Raw genomic sequence first — 21971 nt, forward strand, 5'->3', positions numbered from 1 at the left:
GCATGGCTATGTAACTTTCTGCCACATCACAAAAGGAAATCCAAGCTCTCAGGTGTCCCACGTTTCTCAGTACATTCCGCATTGCAGTGGATTCATGTTCTGATGTTCCACTACCCCACCAACTAAAGTGATGTTCTGAAGACAAGGAGCAACTACCTGGCAACCGTGAAAGAAAGAATAGACCGTCCTCCAGGAGCTCTAGGGAGCCTCTGCTCCTCTCTCCCCTGCAATTAGCATTGAGAACCCCTCTGAGGGAAGGAGCCATGCTGTTCAGGAGCCGATGGCTGTTTCTCGGCCCTGAGATGCTGTGCTCTAACACAGGTTGTAGGGTATTCTCACCCCTCTCCCCTCCCAGCACACACAAACCACCACCACCAGAAGGAAATGGAAAAGAGGAGTAGGAGGCCTACCCCTAAGAAGCAGAAACTGAAGGACTTCTGGGCCCCAAGTGGGTAAAATGGGTAGAGGACAGCAGCAGTAAGGGAGCCCTGGTAAAGTAGGGACAAGCTAAATTAGTTAAAGAGGGAGAAGGCAGCAGCGTTAATGAAAAGGAGGTCAACCTTGGGCTGGGATAGACCTCACTCCTCCCAAGCCCCCATTCTTAGTCCCCACACAAGATACTCAGACCGGGCACCTTATCCCCACTCCCAAGCAATCTGATCTCTCCCTCTGTCTGTAACAGACTGCAAAAATGGTTGTGGGACAAAAGTGACCCAATTTTTTTTTTTTAAGTTAAAAACCCATCAATTATTGCACCACACAGAAGAACACCACAAATGTTCCACATTTCTGAGATTTTTACACCGACAGCTCATACCACCCACTGGCAGGTTTTAAGGCTGACAGATATGGACAGAGTTCAGTTTCCAACATTCATGTTCCCAGTTGAGAGGTGCCAAGAAGGCCGCAGATACAACACTGTCCACCATGGGAACATTTTATATTGGTCAAGGAGCCCTCTGACAGACAATCCAACTGGTATTTGATAACTCCCAACGGGAGCTATGGTCACACTCTCGAAGTCCAGGAGATGGAGGAAAAGATTGATATGTCTAGAGGGGTCCTGGAGGACGGGAGTGTTTAAAAAAAAACAAAAACAAACGAACAACAACACACACACACACACACACACACACACACAATAAACCCACATCAGATAACAAAGGGTCTGAAAATACTGGCAGCTAGATCATGAGAGGCTTTAAAATATCAAATGTTAAAGTGAGCCCACAATAATTTATCAGGACTTATCTTAAAATTTGTAATAGAGGAAATGTAGAAATACACTACTCTATCAGTAACAGAGGAATGAGAAATGTATTCTAAGCAATACATCTGCCTAGCGGGAATTATTTGTTTCTATTGTATACACCTTGTATCATCTTACTCTGCCTCTCCTCCACTGCCCTACAAAACTTAGTATTATTGTCCTCATCAAGTCATGTGTCATTCAGAGCAGTGACTGTGTCTTTATGTTCCTGTGTGGCACCTAATATTTTTGGATACTGGTTTTTAAAAAAATGGCCAAACAAGAGTAGTGTAAAGTATCAGTTCTTAACATTTTTGAATCCACCACCTGCATAAGACAGCAAAAAATCACTTTGCAACCCCCACAGTTATTTGAGTAATGGGATTATTTACGGGCATTTTGAGAGTTGCAGACCCAAGTAGTAGCAGGGGCAGGTTTCCCTCCCACCTTGGGGTCCCAGAACTCAGGCTCCAGCGCAAGCCCAAATGTCTGAGACAGCTGACACAGGCCAATCACAGGTGTTTAACTGCAGTATACATATACCCTTAAAGTGCTGCTTCCCTTTGTGATGAATCGGGGGTTCTGTCTGTACCACTTCTGAACTTTGCATGATTTTATGAAATTGTATCATGAAATTACATTGTCACGGAAAGCCTATGTGTACATGGATCCCCCATGAGGAAGAAAGGTGGTGTCATGTGTCTGCCAGGCCAGAGACAATGGTGAATGATCAGCACTCAAAGGTAGTCTGTTCAAAATAACACCCCCTTGGACAATTGGTTCGCTCTACCTGGGAGAAGACACTTACTCTTGGCTGAAGAGAGGTAGGCTTGGGAGTAATGAAAGAAGACCAAAAGACAAAACAAGAGAAGCAGGTGACCCCAGCAGCAGCCGAAAAGGGATGGGGGGGGTGTCACTGAGGGAACTGTGGAAGAGAGACATTTTGAACCACATTAAGATGGGGATGGCTGCTGCAAGGACAGGGGTAGGTAAGCAGGCAGAGGACGATGCCTGCCTGCCTGACAGGACCGATCCCCCGCAAAAGAACTCCCAAGGGAGGGTGAGGTAGTGAGGGATATTGTGTTTAGGATGTTTTATTGTTTTTGCGGGATCTGTACTTCACCTGTTAAGTAAAGAGCATAACATTAGATTGAACAAGGTGTGTGTGGGTGTTGACTTCTTCACAACTGCTGCGTGGCCCTGAGGGAGTTAAACTACATCCAGAAGTTTCACACCTTTTAGGGAGAGGTGCGTGTTTAAGTACAGGGGAGTCTGAAGGGTCAGCGTTGCGGCCAGAGGGCTAGGTGGCTGGACAGCAAGTTCCACCACTCAGAAGGGGGGGAGGGAGTGCCAGAGAGAAGGTCTGTGCCATGAGTGTGCCTAGGGACCCCTAAAAATTGGGACAGTGGCAGAACTCCAGTCAGGCTCCAAAAGCTTAACACACCCCAGGAGATCCAGAGCAAAGAGGCTTGGATTCCTCTCACAAATGGGTGGCCAAGACAGGATGCTCATTAGGATCTGCGACGCTCTTCCCCTGGAGTTCAGTCCTCTGGTATGGTAGTGTGGGCTGGGCTGGGCTGGAGTAGAGGTACTAGAATAGAAGCAGAGGAGCTGCTCCAGAAGAACCGTGCAAAGGACTCAGAAGCAGCAGCAGGATGAGCTGCTCTCACTAGGTCTTGATGTCTAGTGATTGTGTTGCCCTTATCAAGTGTGCTACCCAACAGCTGCAACCTTTGTAAAACTTGAAAATGAGGATAAGAGCATTAAGCAGTGGAGGGATATATAGTTTTTGATAAGTATGCATCTCCCAAGAGGGACCAGGAAATTTAAATTTAGAATTCCCACACTGTAACTACGCCTTAACTCCAAAAAAAAAATTACATTGCCAGTATTCTGCAGCTATCAGTGATTATACATATTTAACACACATTTATGAGGCTCTCACCGCAACAGTATCAGTGCACACTTTACATGTCTTAAGTTGGGTCATTAATATTTCCAAATACAAGGAGCAGAACACTGTGGCTTACAACTTTAAGACAGAAGAAAGGATTAGGATAATCAGCTAAGCATCCAGAATTCTGTAACCCACAGTCAATAATCTGGATGAAAATGGCTCTTGTAACTCTACATGTGGCTAAATTCATGATTAAACATAATCAGAAGAATGCTCTGCCTACTGCTCCTGCAAACTTCACCTTTAGGAAGGGTTAGTGCCAATGTTTTAGATGAGCCACAGCTCTCAGAGAAGGTCAAAAGCGACAGAACAAATTGTCGATGATTTGGCACCAATGCTTTTTGGCCTTTGAAGAAAGTGAACAGCACCATAGTTTTCACCCAAAAGATTATGAGCAGCCAGCGCAGAGATAACAAAACAGATCTGACATGCTCTGGACAGCGCTCATTTCACTCTGAAGGAGAGTGTATGTGGAGCTTTTGAATGGATTTCATAGAGTTTCCCCTACATCCATTGTTCTCAACCTATTTACCATTGTGGGACGCATATGCGGCTCTCTCTGTGTTAACATGGGACGTAGCCACACAATATATACACTACCTGTATGGCCCCAAGGATGTCACATGGGCCACAGATGTGTGCCGATTGGGCCACGAGTTGAGAACCACTGCCCTAGGCAGAGCTTACAATAGTCAAACTCAGATGTAATGAAGGCACTGATGGCCGAAAGGAGGTCTCCATCTGAAAACAATAGGTACCGCACATTGAAGAAAATGCACTATGCATGTAATGATTAATAAATGCCAGTATTGCTTGCACCATACTGAGATTTAGATATACAAGCTATGTAACTAGTGAATTCAAGACTTAAAATCCACCTTTGTGGTCAGAGAGATAATTCAAAAGCAGTTAAGCAGACTTTCAGAATCTATGAATGAGAAAAAACTTAAGAGTCGCCTAAAGGGTTATTTTTCTAGAGAAATCACAAGTGCCAGAAAAGAGGATCTGAGAATTAGAGTGCCTCTCCACAACTAAACATGAACATTGCTACTGGGATAGTATCACACTTAGCAATTCAGTAGCATATGCAGGGTGGATAAAAATCAATGATTTTAAAAAATAACCCAACCCCCAAACCCCCCAAAAATGGATTTTTTTTAAAAAAGGTTTTTTGAGGGAAACAAACACCTATCTAAAGATAGTTTCAATTAAGATACATTATAGCTCAAAGATATCTCATCATGGAATAGGGATTATAAATTCTAATTCTATAGTATGAGACAATATATTCATGTAATGTTTACGAAAACTTTTGTAAACGAGTTCCAATAGTTCATAGATTAGGGACCCAATATTATGGGGTTCCAGGGGCTTCCGTATAGATTATTTAGGTTAATCTTTCTATCTATCCAATGGCACTCAGTATCTTCCAGACTGAGCATTATCAGAGATGCTTAGTTTTTCAGTACTCAAACTGTGGATTTGTGTCTTCATAGATAACAAAAATGTTTTTAAATAAAATAATAGAGGTGAGAAATAACAGACCTCAAACCTATTGTCCCTCTGCAAATTTGTATACACAGAGTCAACCCCTTACCTCTCTATCAAAATGCAGTTTCAAAAAGTTCAATGAATAAAAGATTGTTGGGGGTGAAATAGATCTGGACAAGGAGAAGTCTGGAGATAAACGTGAGACGGGAGGGACAGGAAGTAGAAACAAAAGTGAAAATTGTTTGAGCAGCATATTCCAGAAGTCTTCAGGCCTTTCTGAGCATAGCCTTCATTGATTCGAGATCTACCATACCATTCTCTCACTAGAAGGGAAAACCATAAAAGAGACCCAGTTTGGGAATATTTTAATGAAGTTCCTCTACCTGTGGGTAAGACACGCATGCATGCAAAATGCAAACAGTGCAACAAAGAAATGCAAGGCCTGATTGCCCAAATGAAACATCATCATGAGAAGTGTTCCTTCTCAGGAGGAAGCTGCGTTGAAGAGGATGAAAGGAACGTGTCTGAATATGCAGGATCTTCAGGCTGGAAAACTTTTGCAAGAAGTATGAAATAAAAAAGGACTGCCTGTCTTCCACCTGGACTATTCTTGAATTCTCATGTTTGAGCAAAAAAAAATATAGTTGTTACTCTAGGGTACTATCATTTGAGATGCAGTTGTGATAAAAAATAGCTGAAATAAGCAGATTTTCCTTTTACACAGTTTCACCTTTAAAATAGTACTTTCAGTGAATTCAAGGAGTAATACTAAATGAGCAGTATGGTAATAATAATTAAACAACTGCATTGACTTATTTTGTTTAGGAGAATCCATCCTCAACATACAGGATTCTGAAGACTATCCACCTTCAAAGATCACCATCATTTTCTATAGTTTCAGAGATATCTGCCAGTGATAGTGTTTCAGTCACATCATGTATGTCACATAGCCACAGTATATCACCTGTAGCAAAATAAATAATTTTTTTAGAAAATTCCCCATCATCCAGAAACAACCATAGATAAGTTTGTGATAAGAACCAGCAGATTACAAAAAGCGGTAATTGATGAAAAAACTGCCAGGTCTGTTTATGCAAACTCTCTTCTCCGTATGATTGAGAATCCACATTTCATTAACATGGTTCAGTCATTAAGACCAGGATACAGCACACCCAACAGAGATGTTGCAGGCAAATTGCTGGATAAAGTATATGAAAGAGAAATTGAGCAGTGCGTAAAGGTCTAGAGGGTGAAATTGTTAACATGAGTCTTGATGAGTGGATCAATGTCCACAACAATCCTGCTGTATGTGCTAATGTGACAACGGGGGGAGGGATGGGGGGGCGCGGCGGGCAGGAAGTCTTCCTTACAGAAACAATTGATACATCAGGAAATGCACACACAGCAGAATACTTACAAGAAGTAGCAGTAAATGCGAACAAACTGAAAAAAAAATAAAATGTCTAGTATGCAGCTTGGTCACAGACAATGTGGCAAATGTATCTAAGATGAGAAGAAATTTAGAAGAGTCCCAAGCTAATAGCATACGACTGCAGTGCTCATTTGATGCACCTCCTAGCCAAAGACTTCAGTGTTCCAGAAATAAAGGCTAATGCTGTTGAAACTGCAAAATACTTCTGTAACAACCACTTTGCAGCAGCTGCTCTGAAAAAAGTGGGCGGAACCAAGCTAACTCTCCCACAAGAGGTGCGCTGGAACCCAGTAGTGGACTGTTTTGAGCACTACATCGAGAACTGGCCTAATCTGATGACAGTTTGTAAACAAAATTGTGAAAAAATAGATGGCACGGTCACAGCTAAAGTTCTCAACACTGGGCATAAGAGAAATGCTGAACACATGCTGAGTACCCTGAAGCCCATTTCTGAAACCTTGAACAAAATGCAGGGAAACAGCTGTTTTATTGCTGACGCTGTTGAAATTTTGAAGGAACTGAGTGAGATCTTAAAAAGAGAAATATGCAATGACAGAGTTAAATTACAAGCATTAAAACAAAAAATGAATGGGACAAGCACTATCTGTAGTAGTAAAATATACTCAATATTTTCTTGCAAAATATACTCAATATTTGGTACTGGGGTCAAACCTTAACAGCTGAAGAGGAAGAGTTGTCTATGACATGGACATCCAGCAATCATCCCTCCATAATGCCAACTATAATAAACTTCAGAGCTAAGGGTGAACCATTCAAGAAATATATGTTTGCTGATGAGGTTTTAAAGAAAGTCACACCAGTGAACTGGTGAAAGTCACTTAAGCACTTGGATTCAGAGACTGTTGAAGTGATGATCTCACTTTTAACAGCAGTAGCTTCTTCTGCCCATGTAGAAAGAATATTTTCTTCCTTTGGACTAATTCATTCCAAATTGAGAAATCATTTGGGACCTGAAAAAGCAGGAAAACTTGTTTTCCTTTTCCGTATTATGAACAGGAAAATGAAAGTGAAGATGACTGAGTTAGCTGCAGAAGCCAATATTTTACGTTTCTCATGTTGACCTGGCTGACAGTCTATTTAATTTTTTTGTTGTTGTTTTTAAAATATTTCATTTCAAAATAATATTAAACAAAAACAAATCTTTAAAAAGCTTAAACCTTTTGACTTTAAAAAACTTGAATGTTTAAATTCAAAAAGTCATATGCTTGTTTTGTTAAAAAATTATATGTTTGCTGTTGAAGAAAAAAATCCAGAATACATAATGTTGTTTTAATTAAATAAAACAATTGAAATGTCTGTCTGGTGATGTTCTCCTCCTAATACAGCATGGCAAGAAAATCCTCCAAATATTAATGATTAACCCGTTGAATTGGAGATAGTTCACCTCCCAATGACTTCATAAATATCTACTTCAATTACCTTTGGTAAATGAAATAACCAGTCATTTCCTGATATAGCTGTAAAACTAATCTGAAAAGTTTTCAAAATAAATCCCTTTAAAAATGTATAGTGTGTAACTTCTAAAAATGAAACCTACATCTATCTCTGAGTTGTGAATATGTATTAAGGTAATAACCAATAAGAATGGACTTGTATGTCGAAATCCATGATTAAATCAAGTCTTCTGACTAGTGATTTAAATCAAATCCTCCCTGAGCATATGTCTCGCTTTCAATTAAAAACACTGCCACTGAAGGTTTAACAGGCCTCCATTTTAATAAAATAAATTACATCAATTTGGTAGGAGAAAGAAGTGTTTACAATTAATGTAGAGTTGTCCTGGAATTAAATCAGCTATATTCAATGACAACATCTATGCATTTTCTTATCAGCATTTGTTCTGCTCATCGTTTGCTCTGCATATTGCTCAGTAAATATTTTGAACAAAAAAGTTCTCTGAAGCAAGGAACTACTTACAAGACAAGGAGAATATAGTTTTCCTAATCCTAACAATTAAATATAGCTGAGTTTAAGCACACTACAAACACAAATTAAAATAAAGTGTTGTTGCAAAGGCAAGAGTTTAACTAAGGAATTATTGAAGCACACTTGAACAAAAAAAGTTTTCATTCACCAGGTGTATTCTAAGAGCCAGCCATCTAAAAGGCCACTGGCCTCATCTACTGAATAGTTAAAACAATGAAAGCTTAAAAATCAAGAAGAATTAGGGGGAAAAAAATACAAAATGCCGGGAGTACCAGACCTTCTGGAATCCAGAAACCAAAGCATTCAGCATTGCTCCTGATTCCCCAGTTACTATTTCTATTCCTGTAACAGTGACTACATGATGCTTGTTCAGACATCACATTGGAAAAAGGACAGTGATAGACAACAATGGTAACGTATGTTACTCTGCCCAGACTAATAATATATTATAAACAATCTCATGGGAACGTTTTGTGAGGAAAATCTTAATGGCCACTAAAGTCCTTACCTGCTCTCCCAAACAGACGGTTCTTTTCCATTTGACTGTCCATTAATCCAATATCCATCATTCAACTGAAATTGAAGTTCATTCACACAACAACATTTTCAAAAAAGCAAAATGACTACATATTATGAATCATGACAACTGCAGAAAATGGAGTTGCTTGTTGACTAAGGCCATGTCAACACTACAAAATTAAGTCAACTTAGTTACATTGATGATCATCCTCTGCTGTAATTAAACCTCCTTTTGCACATCCACACAACTCTCCTTGTGATGGCGGAGCACATCCACAGTTGGCAATCTTGCATTGACAGAATTGTGATTGGTGGTGAACCCCTGAAAAAGGAGCATTTCCCACCTCTCCCAGACAGCCAATCTTGATGTGGAGATTGAACATAGGACCAATTGTGCCAGCATATCCTTTGGAAAGTTGCTCCATCATGTCTTTATCAACAGAGATCTGCAGATGGAAATTAAGAACCTGGTCTACAATGCAGTCATTACCCCCACTCTTCTTTATGGTGTGAGACATGGAGGACATACTAAAGCCATCTTAAGCATCTGAAGTGGTATCAACAGCGCTGCCTTAGGAAGATTCTCCAGATCAGATAGGAAGACCATCGCACCAAAACCAATGTTTTCTCTGAAGCTAACATCACCAGTTTTGACGCAAAGATTATGAAACATCAACTTTGTTGGGTGGTCATTGTGCACAGATGGCAGATATTCGTCTTCCGAAGCAAGTCACCATGAGTAAGTTGAGAAAAGAGAAGGGGACCTGCAAGGGACAGAGGAAACACTACAAGGACACAGTGAAAGTAACTCTTAAGAAGGGAGACCCCATGAACTGGAAGAGCTGGCTGGCAATAGACTGCAATGGCATCCCATCATACATCAAGACTCAGCCAATTTTGAAGAGAATCGCCTTGTTCAAGAGACTGAGAAGCGGTAGAGGAAGGAAGGAAAGGGTACAGCATCCTGTTCTTTCCAAGCAAGCACCTGTCACATGTAGAAAAACCTGTGGAGCACAAATTGGACTCCTCAGCCATCTTAAGTCTCAGAAGGACCTTTCCCCCAGCAGACAGCCTCATATCAAGGGATAGCCAATGACAACATCGACAGAGAAAGCAGTGCACCATGGGTACCTATCCCATTGTGCAACTCACCACCATCTGCCATTGGGTGTTCTGGGAAGGGTTCCCAGTGTCTCATGGGGGCAGGCTCATTGCCCCATAATGCAGTTCTCTGTCCCATCATTCCATGGGGTTCCAATTACATTTCATGCTGCTTTTCAACAGCCCCTGTAAACTGCACACCCACCACCTCTATCTCAAAGCATGCATCCTGCACTGCTCTCTAGGCTTGTGACAAGCGTTATGAATACAACGTGGCTGATCCTGTAGTATTTCATGAGCTACAAATTAAATGACACTGTGGTGTCTGCCCTGCTGTGCACCATGGAAAGAAACAATTCAAGATTGCTTTTGGCATTCACGGAGCAGCTGCTTTGTCGGTTCTGGGCACAAGAAACAAGCACTGAGTGGTGGGATTGCATCGTTATGCAGGTATGGGAAGACAAGGAGTGACTGCAAACCTTTGGATGTGTAAAAGCCACCTTCTTAGAACGGTATGCGGAGCTCGCCCCAGTACTGTGGCACAAAAACCACTAGAATGAGAACTTCCCTAACAGTGGAGAAGAAAGTGGCGATTGCTCCTGGAAGCTGGCAACTCCAGACTGTTCCCGTTCAGTGGCAAATCAGTTTGGAGTCGGGAAGTCCACTGTTGGGGTTGTAGTGAGGCAAGTGTACAGGGCCATTAATCACCTCCTGCTATGAAGGACTGGCACTTTGGGAAATGTGTGAGAAATAGTAGATGGCTTTGCAGCAATGGGATTCCCAAACTGCAGCGGAGCAATAGATGGCGCACACATCCCCATTTTGGCCCCAGAGTACCTTGCAGAGGAGTACATCAACAGAAAGGGCTACTTGTTTATAGCATTGCAAGCTCTGGTAGATCACTGGGGTCATTTCACTGACATCAATGTGCAGTGGTCACGGAAGGTGCAGGACGCATGCATCTTCAAGAACATGGACCTGGAAAGCTGCAAGCAGGGACTCATTCCAGACCGAAGATTCCAATCAGGGATGCGGAGATGCCAATAGTGATCCTTGGAGGCCCCGTTTCCCTTTGCCCCTGTGGATCATGAAGCCTTACACCAGAAACCTTGACAGCAGCAAGGAGTGCTTCAACAACAGGCTCAGCAGGTGCAGAATGACTTTGGCCAATTAAAGGGTCATGGACCCTGCCTTTTTGGCAGGTTAGAACTCAATGAGGAAAATATCCTGATAGTCATAGCATCCTGCTATGCTGTGCATAACATTTGTGAAGCTGGGGGATTTTTTCAAGGGTGGATAAGCTGGCTGCTGATTTTGAGCAGCCAGATACCAGAGCTGGCATGGAGCTCAATGGGGGGCTATCAGTGAGGTTTTGAAGGAGCAGTTTGACAATAGCCCCAGTAACATGTCTGTAGGTAATGCATTTACCTAGGCACTGTTTTCTTGCAGCGTAGTATGAACCCTGTAATGATTGGGGGGGTGGAGGAGGATGTTTGTTTTACAATGAAAATGCTCTGATTGCCCCTGTATATGAATTTCAGCAGCAATCACCATTTGTAGGAGACCCATAAAGATTCCTTAGCTTTCTATAAGTACATTTTTATTCAAACAGAGATACAAACATAACTACATTTTGAAAGGGACATGAAAATGAAGAACACATTTCCAAATGAGGCTCTCACAGTTGGGTATATGCCCAGCTTTCACTGTGATACATGTCCCTCAGAGTGAAGTGCATGGGGTACTGAGACGGCCCAGGAACATGCAAGGAACGTGGGGTGGATGGGAAGTGTGGGGAGGGCACGGAAGGCAGTTCTGCATGAGCTGCAGGGGGAGGCAAGCAAAGATGTGTTCCATCTGCAGTTCAGTCAGGAACCTCAAGATGTCTGTCTGGTCCTGAAGCAGCTGTATCCTGCCCATTTCCTCTCCTGGCTATCCATATGCAGTTTCTCCTTGATAGCCTCTCTGCTTACAATTAGAAGATTGCAGCACCTCCTGGAATACGTCTTCCTTTAATCCTCCTGTTTCTTCTCCTTATCTGACAGAGGCGCTCAGTCTGTGTGCAGGAGGAGACCATTAAGGGCGCATCTGCAGAAGCTAAACAATAGACACAAACACTATTGAGCGTGCACGCACAGCCTTGATTCAAACAAGTTATAAAAACACCACTTTCTCACTTCCCCTTGGCAGGCACACAGCATGGTGCAAGCCCCTGCCACGGTGAGTTCAGCCCAGGGAGAGAGGGGGAAGATAAAACTAAGGGTGGAGGGGTTTCAGAGAGGTATCACTGCAAGCGCCTAGGGCCATTATTCTGAATAATGGCACTGTTTTCCACAAGTAAGGGTGATAGCAGCTGATCTCTCGCTCCTGTGGATAACCAAGGATGCAAGGGTGCAGTTCCTGCTTGTGCACGGCTGCAGACTGGGTCCATATGCTGCTCACTGTGTGCTGCTTTGGTACCTGCAGAAATAACTGCCAACTGGGCTGAAAAGTTTCCTACAGCAGGGAAGACACAAGGCTGCTCTCCCGAGAGTAGCTCCAGGAAATTTTCCTAGAGATTTCTATGGAGAACTCCCAGGGCATCCACAAACTTTTCCACAGGGCCTCTTCTGCCCAGCTGCTTAGGGGAATGAGAAGCAGATACAAACAGTGCCTGCGTTGGTTATTTAAATCCTTCTTCTACCCATAGATTTACCTCATGTCTCCCTGCAGCATCAAAGCTCAATGAGTACTTACCGGAACTCCCCTCTTCTGCATCAGGCGTGCCACAGCATAAAACTGGCTGGACCTTTCAGGACTTAAGTAGAGCTCCTGGCTTGCCATGCCACCGCACATCCCTGTTGCCTGTCCCCCATCCTTCAACTCCACATCCACCACGGTGTCCTCAGAATTCACTCCACCAGCCACTGTCTCCAGCCCTACTGAGGGTAGCCACGGGCTCTTGGTGGTGAAGATGAGGTCACTGCCGAGGATGGCATGCAGCTCCTTGTAGAAGCAGCATGTCTTTGGCAACACACCAGACTGATGATTGGCCTCCCTTGCCTTCTGGTACAACTGCCTCAACTCCTTGTTCTCCTCCATGTCACGAGCAATCAGTTCTTGCAGCTGGAGCAGAGTTGAGACTGCACAGCCTCCTCTCCCCACAGACCCATCAGATCCAACAACTCCGGTGTACTCCAGGCAAGAGTGCATATGCCGGGGGAGCCAGCATAATTAGCTAGACAGATGCAATGTGAGCTCTCCACAATGAGCAAACTGGAAGAGGAATTTCAAAAATTCCCAGGGCTTTAAAGGGGGAGGGGCGCATGCCTGTGTATCTGGCTGTAGGGCAGTAGAGCTCAAACTGGTGACCAGAGTGGTCATGATGGACACCTCCTGGAGGCCACTTAGGGAGACATAAGCTACTCAGTGACAACGCCAACACTGCATCACTAACTACATTGCCATAAACACCACGCCTCTTGTTGGAGGTGGTTTTACTATGTCAGAATAGCAGGTGAGTTAAATTGGTGGGAGGGGCATTGCAGTTGTATACCTCCACAGTTAAGTTGACATAAGGCAGTTTATGTCAGCCTAATGTGTAGCGTAGACAAGGCCTAATTCACTTAACTATGCTGTATAGTGGGATACAAGTTCATATTCTGTATAGTATATACTTTGAGCTTTTAATCACAATATAACTGACAAAAAAAACTGAGTGCTATGGATTTAAAAAAAAAAAAAAAAAATCATGAACGACACCACCTACAAGTCAGTTACTATGGCTCACTACTTCACCAGTTGACCTGTATCATACATCCTCTCCCTTCAGCAGCCTCTGAAAGACCACCGGAACAAGTGAAAACACCCAGTAAATGCCCGACCCTATTCAGAGGAGATCAGTAAGGGAAAGTCTTGAATACGCGGAACAGAGTGCTAGTAAATTTGGCATAAAAATTCATCAATCCAGGCACAAAGTTTACTTATCTGCCCTCTACCATGGTGAATGATGAAGAAACAACAAAAACAAACAGCTGCAAGAGTAAGCAAGCGGAATTTTGCAAGACTCAGTTGAGTGATGAAAAGCTTGTGTGGCTGCACAATGGAAATACTTGTCACTGGAATCATAATAGGTCCCTATTTATCAGGAAAGGGATTAAAGGGAGATGGAATGAACAGTAACCACAGGTAAAGAGAAAGGAAGTAATGTGACAAGACTGCTTTTCACCAGGAGATCCCTATCAAAAGGTGAACTCCTCCAAATGAGCCTTAACCAGTGCTAAAAGATAAGGGTAAAAGCAAGTGGAGCTACTGACTGAGTGGTGAACATCTCCAAATCTGATCTTCCCTTCCTCACCCAAAATTCTGAAAAGATTTTACATCTTTTTTTGTTTGTGTGCAAAGGGGAAATCCTTGGTGGCCACAGTGTTGCACCCCCTTTAGGTATATAATGAACTCTAGCCCTTTAAATCATAAAAAGATGAAGAAACAGCCAGGTTCAAATCAGGTCAACCTACATTGGACTACAAGTTGAATTAAGGAACAGTGTTTAAACATTGTTTCAGACAAACTTATTTAAGGTGCTAATTAAATTACCAACACAGCCATGTCTTAGCGTCCCAATACAAAGTTAAAACACAGTGCCCCCACAAGGTAAATGGTGCTTAACTACATGAAAGCCTTGAACACCAGCAGCATTGCTACAGATGGGTCTAAGCTATGCTTAGACCCATCTACCATGCAAGAGAACTACATTTCAACAAGGTGTAGGTTTCCATGTACTAATGCAAATGAATTATTATTGTAGATGGACTAACAGTTTGGCCGAACAGCATGGGTGTGTAAAAGCCTCATTAGAAATACTTTCAAAATATTTAGCCTAAGCCTTTATCTAAGCTATCACATTATTTTTAAAAACCATGTTCTAAGAAGGTTTGAACTCATCCGTGCTGATCATGCTGACCCATCCAAACCAAATCAGAAGCCAGTTTAGCTGCAACAATGTATTACTGTGAATTTAAACATTATTCTTCAACTCAGTTCCCAGATCTGCGTAGGTGGCACCAAAAAGGAAAAAAGGTTCCAATAGGAAAAAAGGTTCTGCCACGTTGCCAAATGTTGATCCTCATAAGAGGAAGTAAGTTCTCTACATGTATTTGACTATGTTCCTTTAAACAGGGAAAATTTCAAAGTTATTTTTTTTAATATACACACACCCACTATTTACTCTTTCTTCAGTAAGTCTCATGGACTGTTTAAGCTATTTGGATATACACAACTTCTATGCCCCAACTATTCCCAAGCAGCCCTCCCAAGGGGACTACCTATTTTTATTTTTTAAAAAGACTGCCCATTCTCTCACATCCTTCCCGGATTCTTAATATAAAAAAAATCAGCACCCACTTTTTATTTCATCTGAATAAGGTTTCACGGAAATATTAAAGATTTAAATACAACCAGCAGTCAAGAAACAGGAAAGTGTGCATCCCTCAAAAAAAACCACCAACCAAAATTTTGATGGTTTGATTTGAGAAACCCAGCAACCAGAGAAAGGGCAACATGAAAGACACATGACTGCAAACCAAAATGAACTAAGATACACTTAGGGCTGTTCTTTATTCCCATAGATGGACATACTTTAAGAAAAATAGGTTTCTCTTGTATTCACCATGTACATTTATTATATAATAAACTAGCCCAGATCCTCCGCTGTGGCCAAGAAGCAATCTGCACAACGCTGGGTGTGTGAAGAGACCACAAGGGTGGCTTAAATTACTTCTGCACTCCTCCAGTCATACGGTTCTCTTCAGGGACCTTGGGTTAGCCCCCAAGGTAAAAGTTACTAATTACTCGGCTCTCATTTACACTGGCTGCCAATGGCCCTTCTGACAAGCTGGGATTACGGAACCCCAAACACTCTCACTTATCCCCACAACCCGACTAAACCAACATCTCCTCCATCCAAGGAAATCCTTGCACTACAGGAGTGGTACAAGCTATCCAAAAAAGCACCACATCATTGTCTTTAGAGGACTTCGCTAGATTTTTTTAAAAAAAGACAATCTTTAAAAATAAAACCCTCACAATTCAACAAAATAAGAATATTTATGTTTAGTCTATTAAAGTTTTTCTTCCAGTATCACTGGGTCATATTACCATTTCAGTCAATGACTACAAAGTGAGGAAAGTACAAATGCAAGATTAATTTAGAAGCAGGGTCAAGGCTCTCCTTTCATTTCATTTGGGCAGATTGCAACTGTTTAACAGAAACCAATTAAGAGTTTCCCTCTTATAGGATTTAATGAGTTCTACTCAGTTTTTAAGAGTAAGATCTCACAGATATCAAAAAAATGAGAAAGATTAGAACATATAGTCCACCCCCAGATGCTAGTGCAGGATTATTCCCTAACGTAAATTTTCTAGTGCTTTGTGCAAACCATACAGTATCCCCCCCCCAACACATTATGCAAATGATGTATATATAAAAGCAAATAGACTATCCATAATTAGTACCGGCCTCAGAGGAGACACCTCATTCACCCTCAGTGAAGCAGTAGCAGCTGGCAAAAGGGAATAAAGAAATTGGAAACAAAAATAGGTCCACTACCTATCCTCCCAAGGGTGTAAACTCATGACTGCAAGCAAGATTCAAAATCTAAACAGCTGTTCGTATTTTTCAGAATTAAAGAAGGGCGCTGACATTGAAATGCATGTCTAGCACAAAGTATTTACTAACAGCGTGATCCATAACCGAGCTCCCCAAACTACAATGCCTATTCAGTCTAGTGACAACCCACAATGCTTTGGGTAATGTAGTTTGTATAAGAGAGCTCACAGTACACAAGCTGTTATAACTAAAGACAGACAATGTAAGGCAAAAACAGAGTTCGCTTTCAGCTGAAAGCAATTCATTTATATCCCACTGACTAACCCAGAAAGAAGCAGTGGCACTATTTGTACAGTTCCTCTACCAAAAACTAAGGAACTGAAGAAGGAAGCTTTGACAGAGGGGACATGGATCTAAAAGGAAAAAAGGAAAGCTTAGCAATATACTCAAAACATAGATGCAGCACTGCTACTAAGAAAACATAGAAGCAACTTTCTAAACATCTTACTTTTGGAGAGAGCATTAATGTTGCATCTTACAAGGCAAAAATAAAACTAATAGTTTTCTGACCTTAAGAACAAAGATGAAGTCACAATGCAAAGCATATTTCATTGACATAATGGCTAATGTAACCAAAGTGCACCCCCTCTCTGAGAAAAAGAGTGTATTTTGATGTGGTTTTATGGGTTTTGCACACATTTATTAAATATTTATATCAGCATGGAATTGTGAGCGAAGAAGGGATTCTCTGTTTAGACATATTCATGTACAAATGATACACTGGCTACGTTTATATTAAAAGCCAAGTCTTGCTTAATGCTTACTTTGCTGTAACACCCATTGGCCCCAAACAAGATCACAGCCCATTGTACTGGGTGCTGAACAACCTCACACGAAGACATAGGTCCATTTCCAAAGAGCATATGTTTTAAGAAGTGACCTGTGAAAAGGGCATGGAGGACGGAAGTAAGTAAATATATATCATTTTGGTTTTTATAAACAGACAGACTAAGACAATTATCCCCATGGACCCTTCAATCTAGCCAAATAAATGAGGGCCACTACCTGTACAAGGTGAATAGCACACTGCCACCAAAGCAAGAACTAAGCTCAAAATATGGACTTAAAACCCCTGCATGGAAGTATACTGCATAGCTAGTAGCTCACATTAATAAGTCCTGCTATTGCTCTATTCAAAACAATGACAAGTTATTAACAGCTTAAATCCATTTTTATTCAAAAGTTTCCTAAAAAAAAATTTTACCGGTAATTCTATTTCTAGCCTATATAAAATAGACATAAAAACTGTAGGAAAAAAAAGTCATTGAACAGTATCTATTAAACAAGCTTATATCTTTTCTGCCCCCTTCCAGCTCTTATCATTGGGGAAAAGAACCAGCAAAGGAGAACTGGGTTGTGTTGTCCAAATGGTTAGAAAATACGTGGGGCAGCTTTTACTTTTTCCAAAGCCATTTCTGTTACCATTAAATTACAAGAAGTGTCTAACCACTGAGGATGTTTTACACATTTTAAAGAGTATGCCAAGTTCAAAAAAGCATAAACCTGAAATATATAAACCATTTCAGCAGAACAAGTTTTCCCTGTAATCACCTCAGTCATCTGTCAGAAAGAAAGGTAACTGGAACAAACAAAAAGTTATGGGGCAGAGATGGCAGTGAAATGTCATTTTAACATTAATTGGTAAATTTCAGATTAAATAATAGATTTACAAAAGTGAACATAAACCTATCCAGACTGGACCTCAAACTTTGTTTGCACCAAACCAGTTAAAAAAAACAGTAACTATTTAGACATCTCCTGCTGCAGTGTGTACAGGTGTATTATCTGTGCTCAGCACACATTAGAAAAAACAGACCAAGTTATTTTGCATTCAGAGAGGTTAGGATCCATTCTGCAAGATCACTAAGTGCCTCCTACAAAAGTGCTAAGTACTCTGCTTGGCCCCTTGCATGGCGCAGGGTTCAAAATCCTTAAGGATAGCCATCAACTAGGCTTGGTGGAGGTGGGGATTGCCTAACCTGTTATCCATAGCTGTATTAGAAGGCTCTGCCTATACCTCATCTATATTAGCCCAAGATAGTACCAAAATAGAAATTCTTTAAATTTCCAAACAGGTAATGTTTTCTGCCATACAAAGAGAGTTCCAACTTCTACTCTATTTTCCCCCAGTGTAGGTCAAAAATAACTCCTTTGAAATCAGCATCATTCTAGCATGACAGAGCAAAACTTGACCCAGCCATTTTGAAAGCTGGCCACCACCCTTTTTGGTAACTTTGGAATTTATATTATACATATTTATTCTCTGATTGAAACATGTGCACAACTCCATATCACCACAAATTACACACACTTACTGAAAGGAGTACTAATCCTAAGAGACAAAGTTCTGTCCATGCATTCATAAACTTGTTATGAATCTATTTAATGTTTGTGTTTTTTTTTTGTTTTTTTTTTTACACACACACCGGCTAACCTTTACAGTCCCAGATTCAACGATGTCCTGAAGAGGTGGTGCTTTCAAAGTAATAAGTTCAAAGAAAGTTTAAAGGGTTGACCACAAATACATCCATAAAGTTTTAAATATTATGGAAACACACAGTCCTTAGCTTATTAATATATATACAGTATTTTGTGACTTGACACTTTGATTGGCTGTCAATTTTACCACTGTACTTCAGACTTCACAGACAGAAACCTTCCAGATACCTAGCCCTATTCGAGCATTTATTTCCCACTTAGAAAACTTTCAAAGGTTTCCAAGACAGCTATTCCTAACAATTTAGCTGGTAGTTAAACTGAACAGAAACTTATCTTTGAGACCTCTTATCTTTAGATTTTAGTGCAAACATTTCTAAGAAACATTATAACTAAGTAGCGCATTACTTACTCTATATCTCCAGCATATCAAATCTTTAGCTAGCATAAGGGGAAAGGTAGTGGACAGATATTTTTAAAAAGGCCTGTGATAATATCGTTTGGAGTTCAGAGCTGTGCTTAATAGCTTTTACTTAAGCAAGAATACTAATGGAATACAAGTTTGTTCTCCAATACGGAGCTTGTGGTGCATCAAAGAGCGTCTTTGCCTTTTACTTTCTATGCAGTAAACAAATTATAATCAGCACACACCTGTATTACATTTGATATAGAAGCAGTAAGGTTATTTAAAATAAACATGAAGCTTTTTAAGCTATGAAAGTGGTGGTGTGGAGGCTTTCTTCTCAGAGGAAATCCAAGATGGTAACCCCAGTGTGGATTATAATACAGTAGAACCTCAGTATTACGAACATACTAGTCAAACACACTCCTCATTTGGAGCCAGAATTATACAATGAGGCAGTAGAGAGAAAAAAAGCCACATACTGTATACTGTGTTAAATGTAAACTACTAAAAAGTAAAGGGAAAGTTTAAAAGAAAAGATTGGACAAGGTAAGGAAACTGTTTCTGTGTGTGTTTCACTTAAAAGAAGACAATTTAAAGCAGCATTTTTCTTCTGCCTAGTAAAGTTTCAAAGCTGTATTAAGTCAATGGTCAACTGTAAACTTTTGAAAGAACCATAACATTTTGTTCAGACTTACGAACATTTCAGAGTTACGAACAACCTCCATTCCGAAGGTGTTCATAACTCTGAAGTTTCTAGTGTACCATACCAGTTCCATTTTTTAAACATGCTGTGTTCCCTTACATGCTCGGGGAAGGGGGGATGGAGAGGGCCTTAAAGTGAAGGATCAGTGGTGATAGAGAAAGCTCAGTGATCATTGCCCCAGTTTGAAATTCTGTTTCTACAATTTCAAGAAGAGTGGCGGGCTGCCCTTTCACTGAAATCGCTTCCCTTTTCTGCCAGCTCCCAGTACTGCTCTCCATAGGAGCAGCTTCCTTAAATTCTGGCAGAAGTCTAAAAGCCCAAGTTTCTGATCTCTGCTCTCACAACAATCATTTCAGCAAGGGGAAGCAAAAGCAAAGAGGAAAAAGCCACCACACAATTAAAAACCAAGACAAGAAGAAAAACTGTTAAAGAACAGGAGAAAAATATGGATACTTAAAAAATTAAGAAATAATAGGAATTGTGCAGGGACATAGCAGAACAAGTGGAGCACCCAACTACCAACAAAGCAGGAGACTACTGATACAGTATGTACCTGCTGAAACAGCCAAGATGCGTGTCCTCATTCTCCTGCTTGTGTGTGCATGGATACAGAGACACAACCCTTCTCATTGGATATTTCTTCTCTTGCCATAACAATCAAATCGTATTACCTTGCTTACAGAGGGCGAGGCCAAAGACTTGAAAGCAAGACTTGACAGTCACACAGGGTTTGGAACTGTATTATTAACTAGCTAGGAATTATATTCTTGTAATTTTTATTGCAACTCAAACTCAACTCCTCTCCCTATAATGAGCACAAGCTATGCTTCAGGACTTCACATCATGCCAACATCATCTGCATGTAAATCAATTTGCAGCCAACTATTAAATGTACATGTGTAATTCTGAACTGTGAAGAAAAACTGCACATGGGTAATGGTGTCCCAAACTGACACAGTGTTTGTCACCATCTAGTCCACATAACTGTCATGTTGTCTTGTGTCAAGATGACCACACTATGAAAGAGACCCACTGTTAGCTGCAATCTATAATATTTCTGCAAACTTAAAATACCTTTTATTACAGACATTAAGAAAACAAATTAATGAAATGCCTTAATATCCCAATGCAAATTATCAGTCTTGCAAATCAAACGGTAATTCACACTTTAAAGAGCTTAATTCCATTTATACCTAATAAATTCTGTACACAAACCTAATTCGACCAACCATATAAGGGAGGAGGTCCCAAACTAGAAACACTAATCGCTTTTGTGGCAGCCTTAGGTCAAAATTATATTTTGTAAAGTTAGAGCCTAGCAAAAAACTCCTACTTCTAGAATATCCAGCAGCATGTAAATGGCATTAACTTTTCAAGCTCTGACGGATCTGTTCAGCCATCACATATGCTATCCACAGTTGTACCACTGATGATTCGACTGCTGTAGTGGAGAATCTCAACTATAAATGCTTATTTTCAACAGATAATTGGCCTGTAAAATGTAGCTACTACAGACTATCATGTCTATAATCGAAGGATTAAAAATGTTTTCACATATAATTTAACCAAAACAATTAGTTCATTTGGTAATAGTGTACATATTAAACAGTTACCAAACGTCCTTAACATGATGGACTAACAACTCCAAAGGACTCATTATGGTTTTCCATGCTAATGATGGGTGGATTATATGTAAACCTCAGCGCCAAAGATCCAATAGAGTCAGTATGAGCTGAATTACTAAGTAGTTTCATTTGTGCATTAAAAAGCGTAGTTTCTTCTCTTCCCATAAAGTTAAGTGATGCATTTTCCAAGAATTCTCAAGCTTTCAGTTATGCAGATAACTTTTTTTTTTTAAATCATCAATGGAATTAACACTGTCACCACCCAGCACAAGCATCACAGTTTATCCACTAAGGTTATAACTAACAAAACTAAAGTAAACATATTCTGAATTAAGACGAACACTTTGTCCCAACCTCTCAACCTGTTGTACTAAGATATCACAGGGGGTCTCAACACTAGGATGATCTTACAATACCATGGGTGCTCCTGTTATATCAAGGCACTGGAGTGAGTCAAGG

At 40.8% G+C, this 21971-nt stretch overlaps 1 protein-coding gene across 2 annotated transcripts in view; it reads right to left on the reverse strand.

Annotated features, from left to right (window-relative positions):
- Nucleotides 1–21971, reverse strand: part of ARHGAP21 (Rho GTPase activating protein 21) — a 192782-nt gene that overhangs the window by 168633 nt on the left and 2178 nt on the right. Inside the window, exon 2 of one of the 2 annotated variants that reach the window (XM_077808216.1) lies at nucleotides 17107–17222. The exons of the other annotated variant lie outside the window; for it this stretch is intronic. Coding sequence (XP_077664342.1) covers nucleotides 17107–17222 — 116 coding nt within the window. The remainder of the gene's footprint in view (nucleotides 1–17106; nucleotides 17223–21971) is intronic. 2 annotated transcript variants of the gene reach the window in all.

Source organism: Eretmochelys imbricata, chromosome 2 (assembly GCF_965152235.1).
Source record: "Eretmochelys imbricata isolate rEreImb1 chromosome 2, rEreImb1.hap1, whole genome shotgun sequence".
NCBI lineage: Eukaryota > Metazoa > Chordata > Testudines > Cheloniidae > Eretmochelys > Eretmochelys imbricata.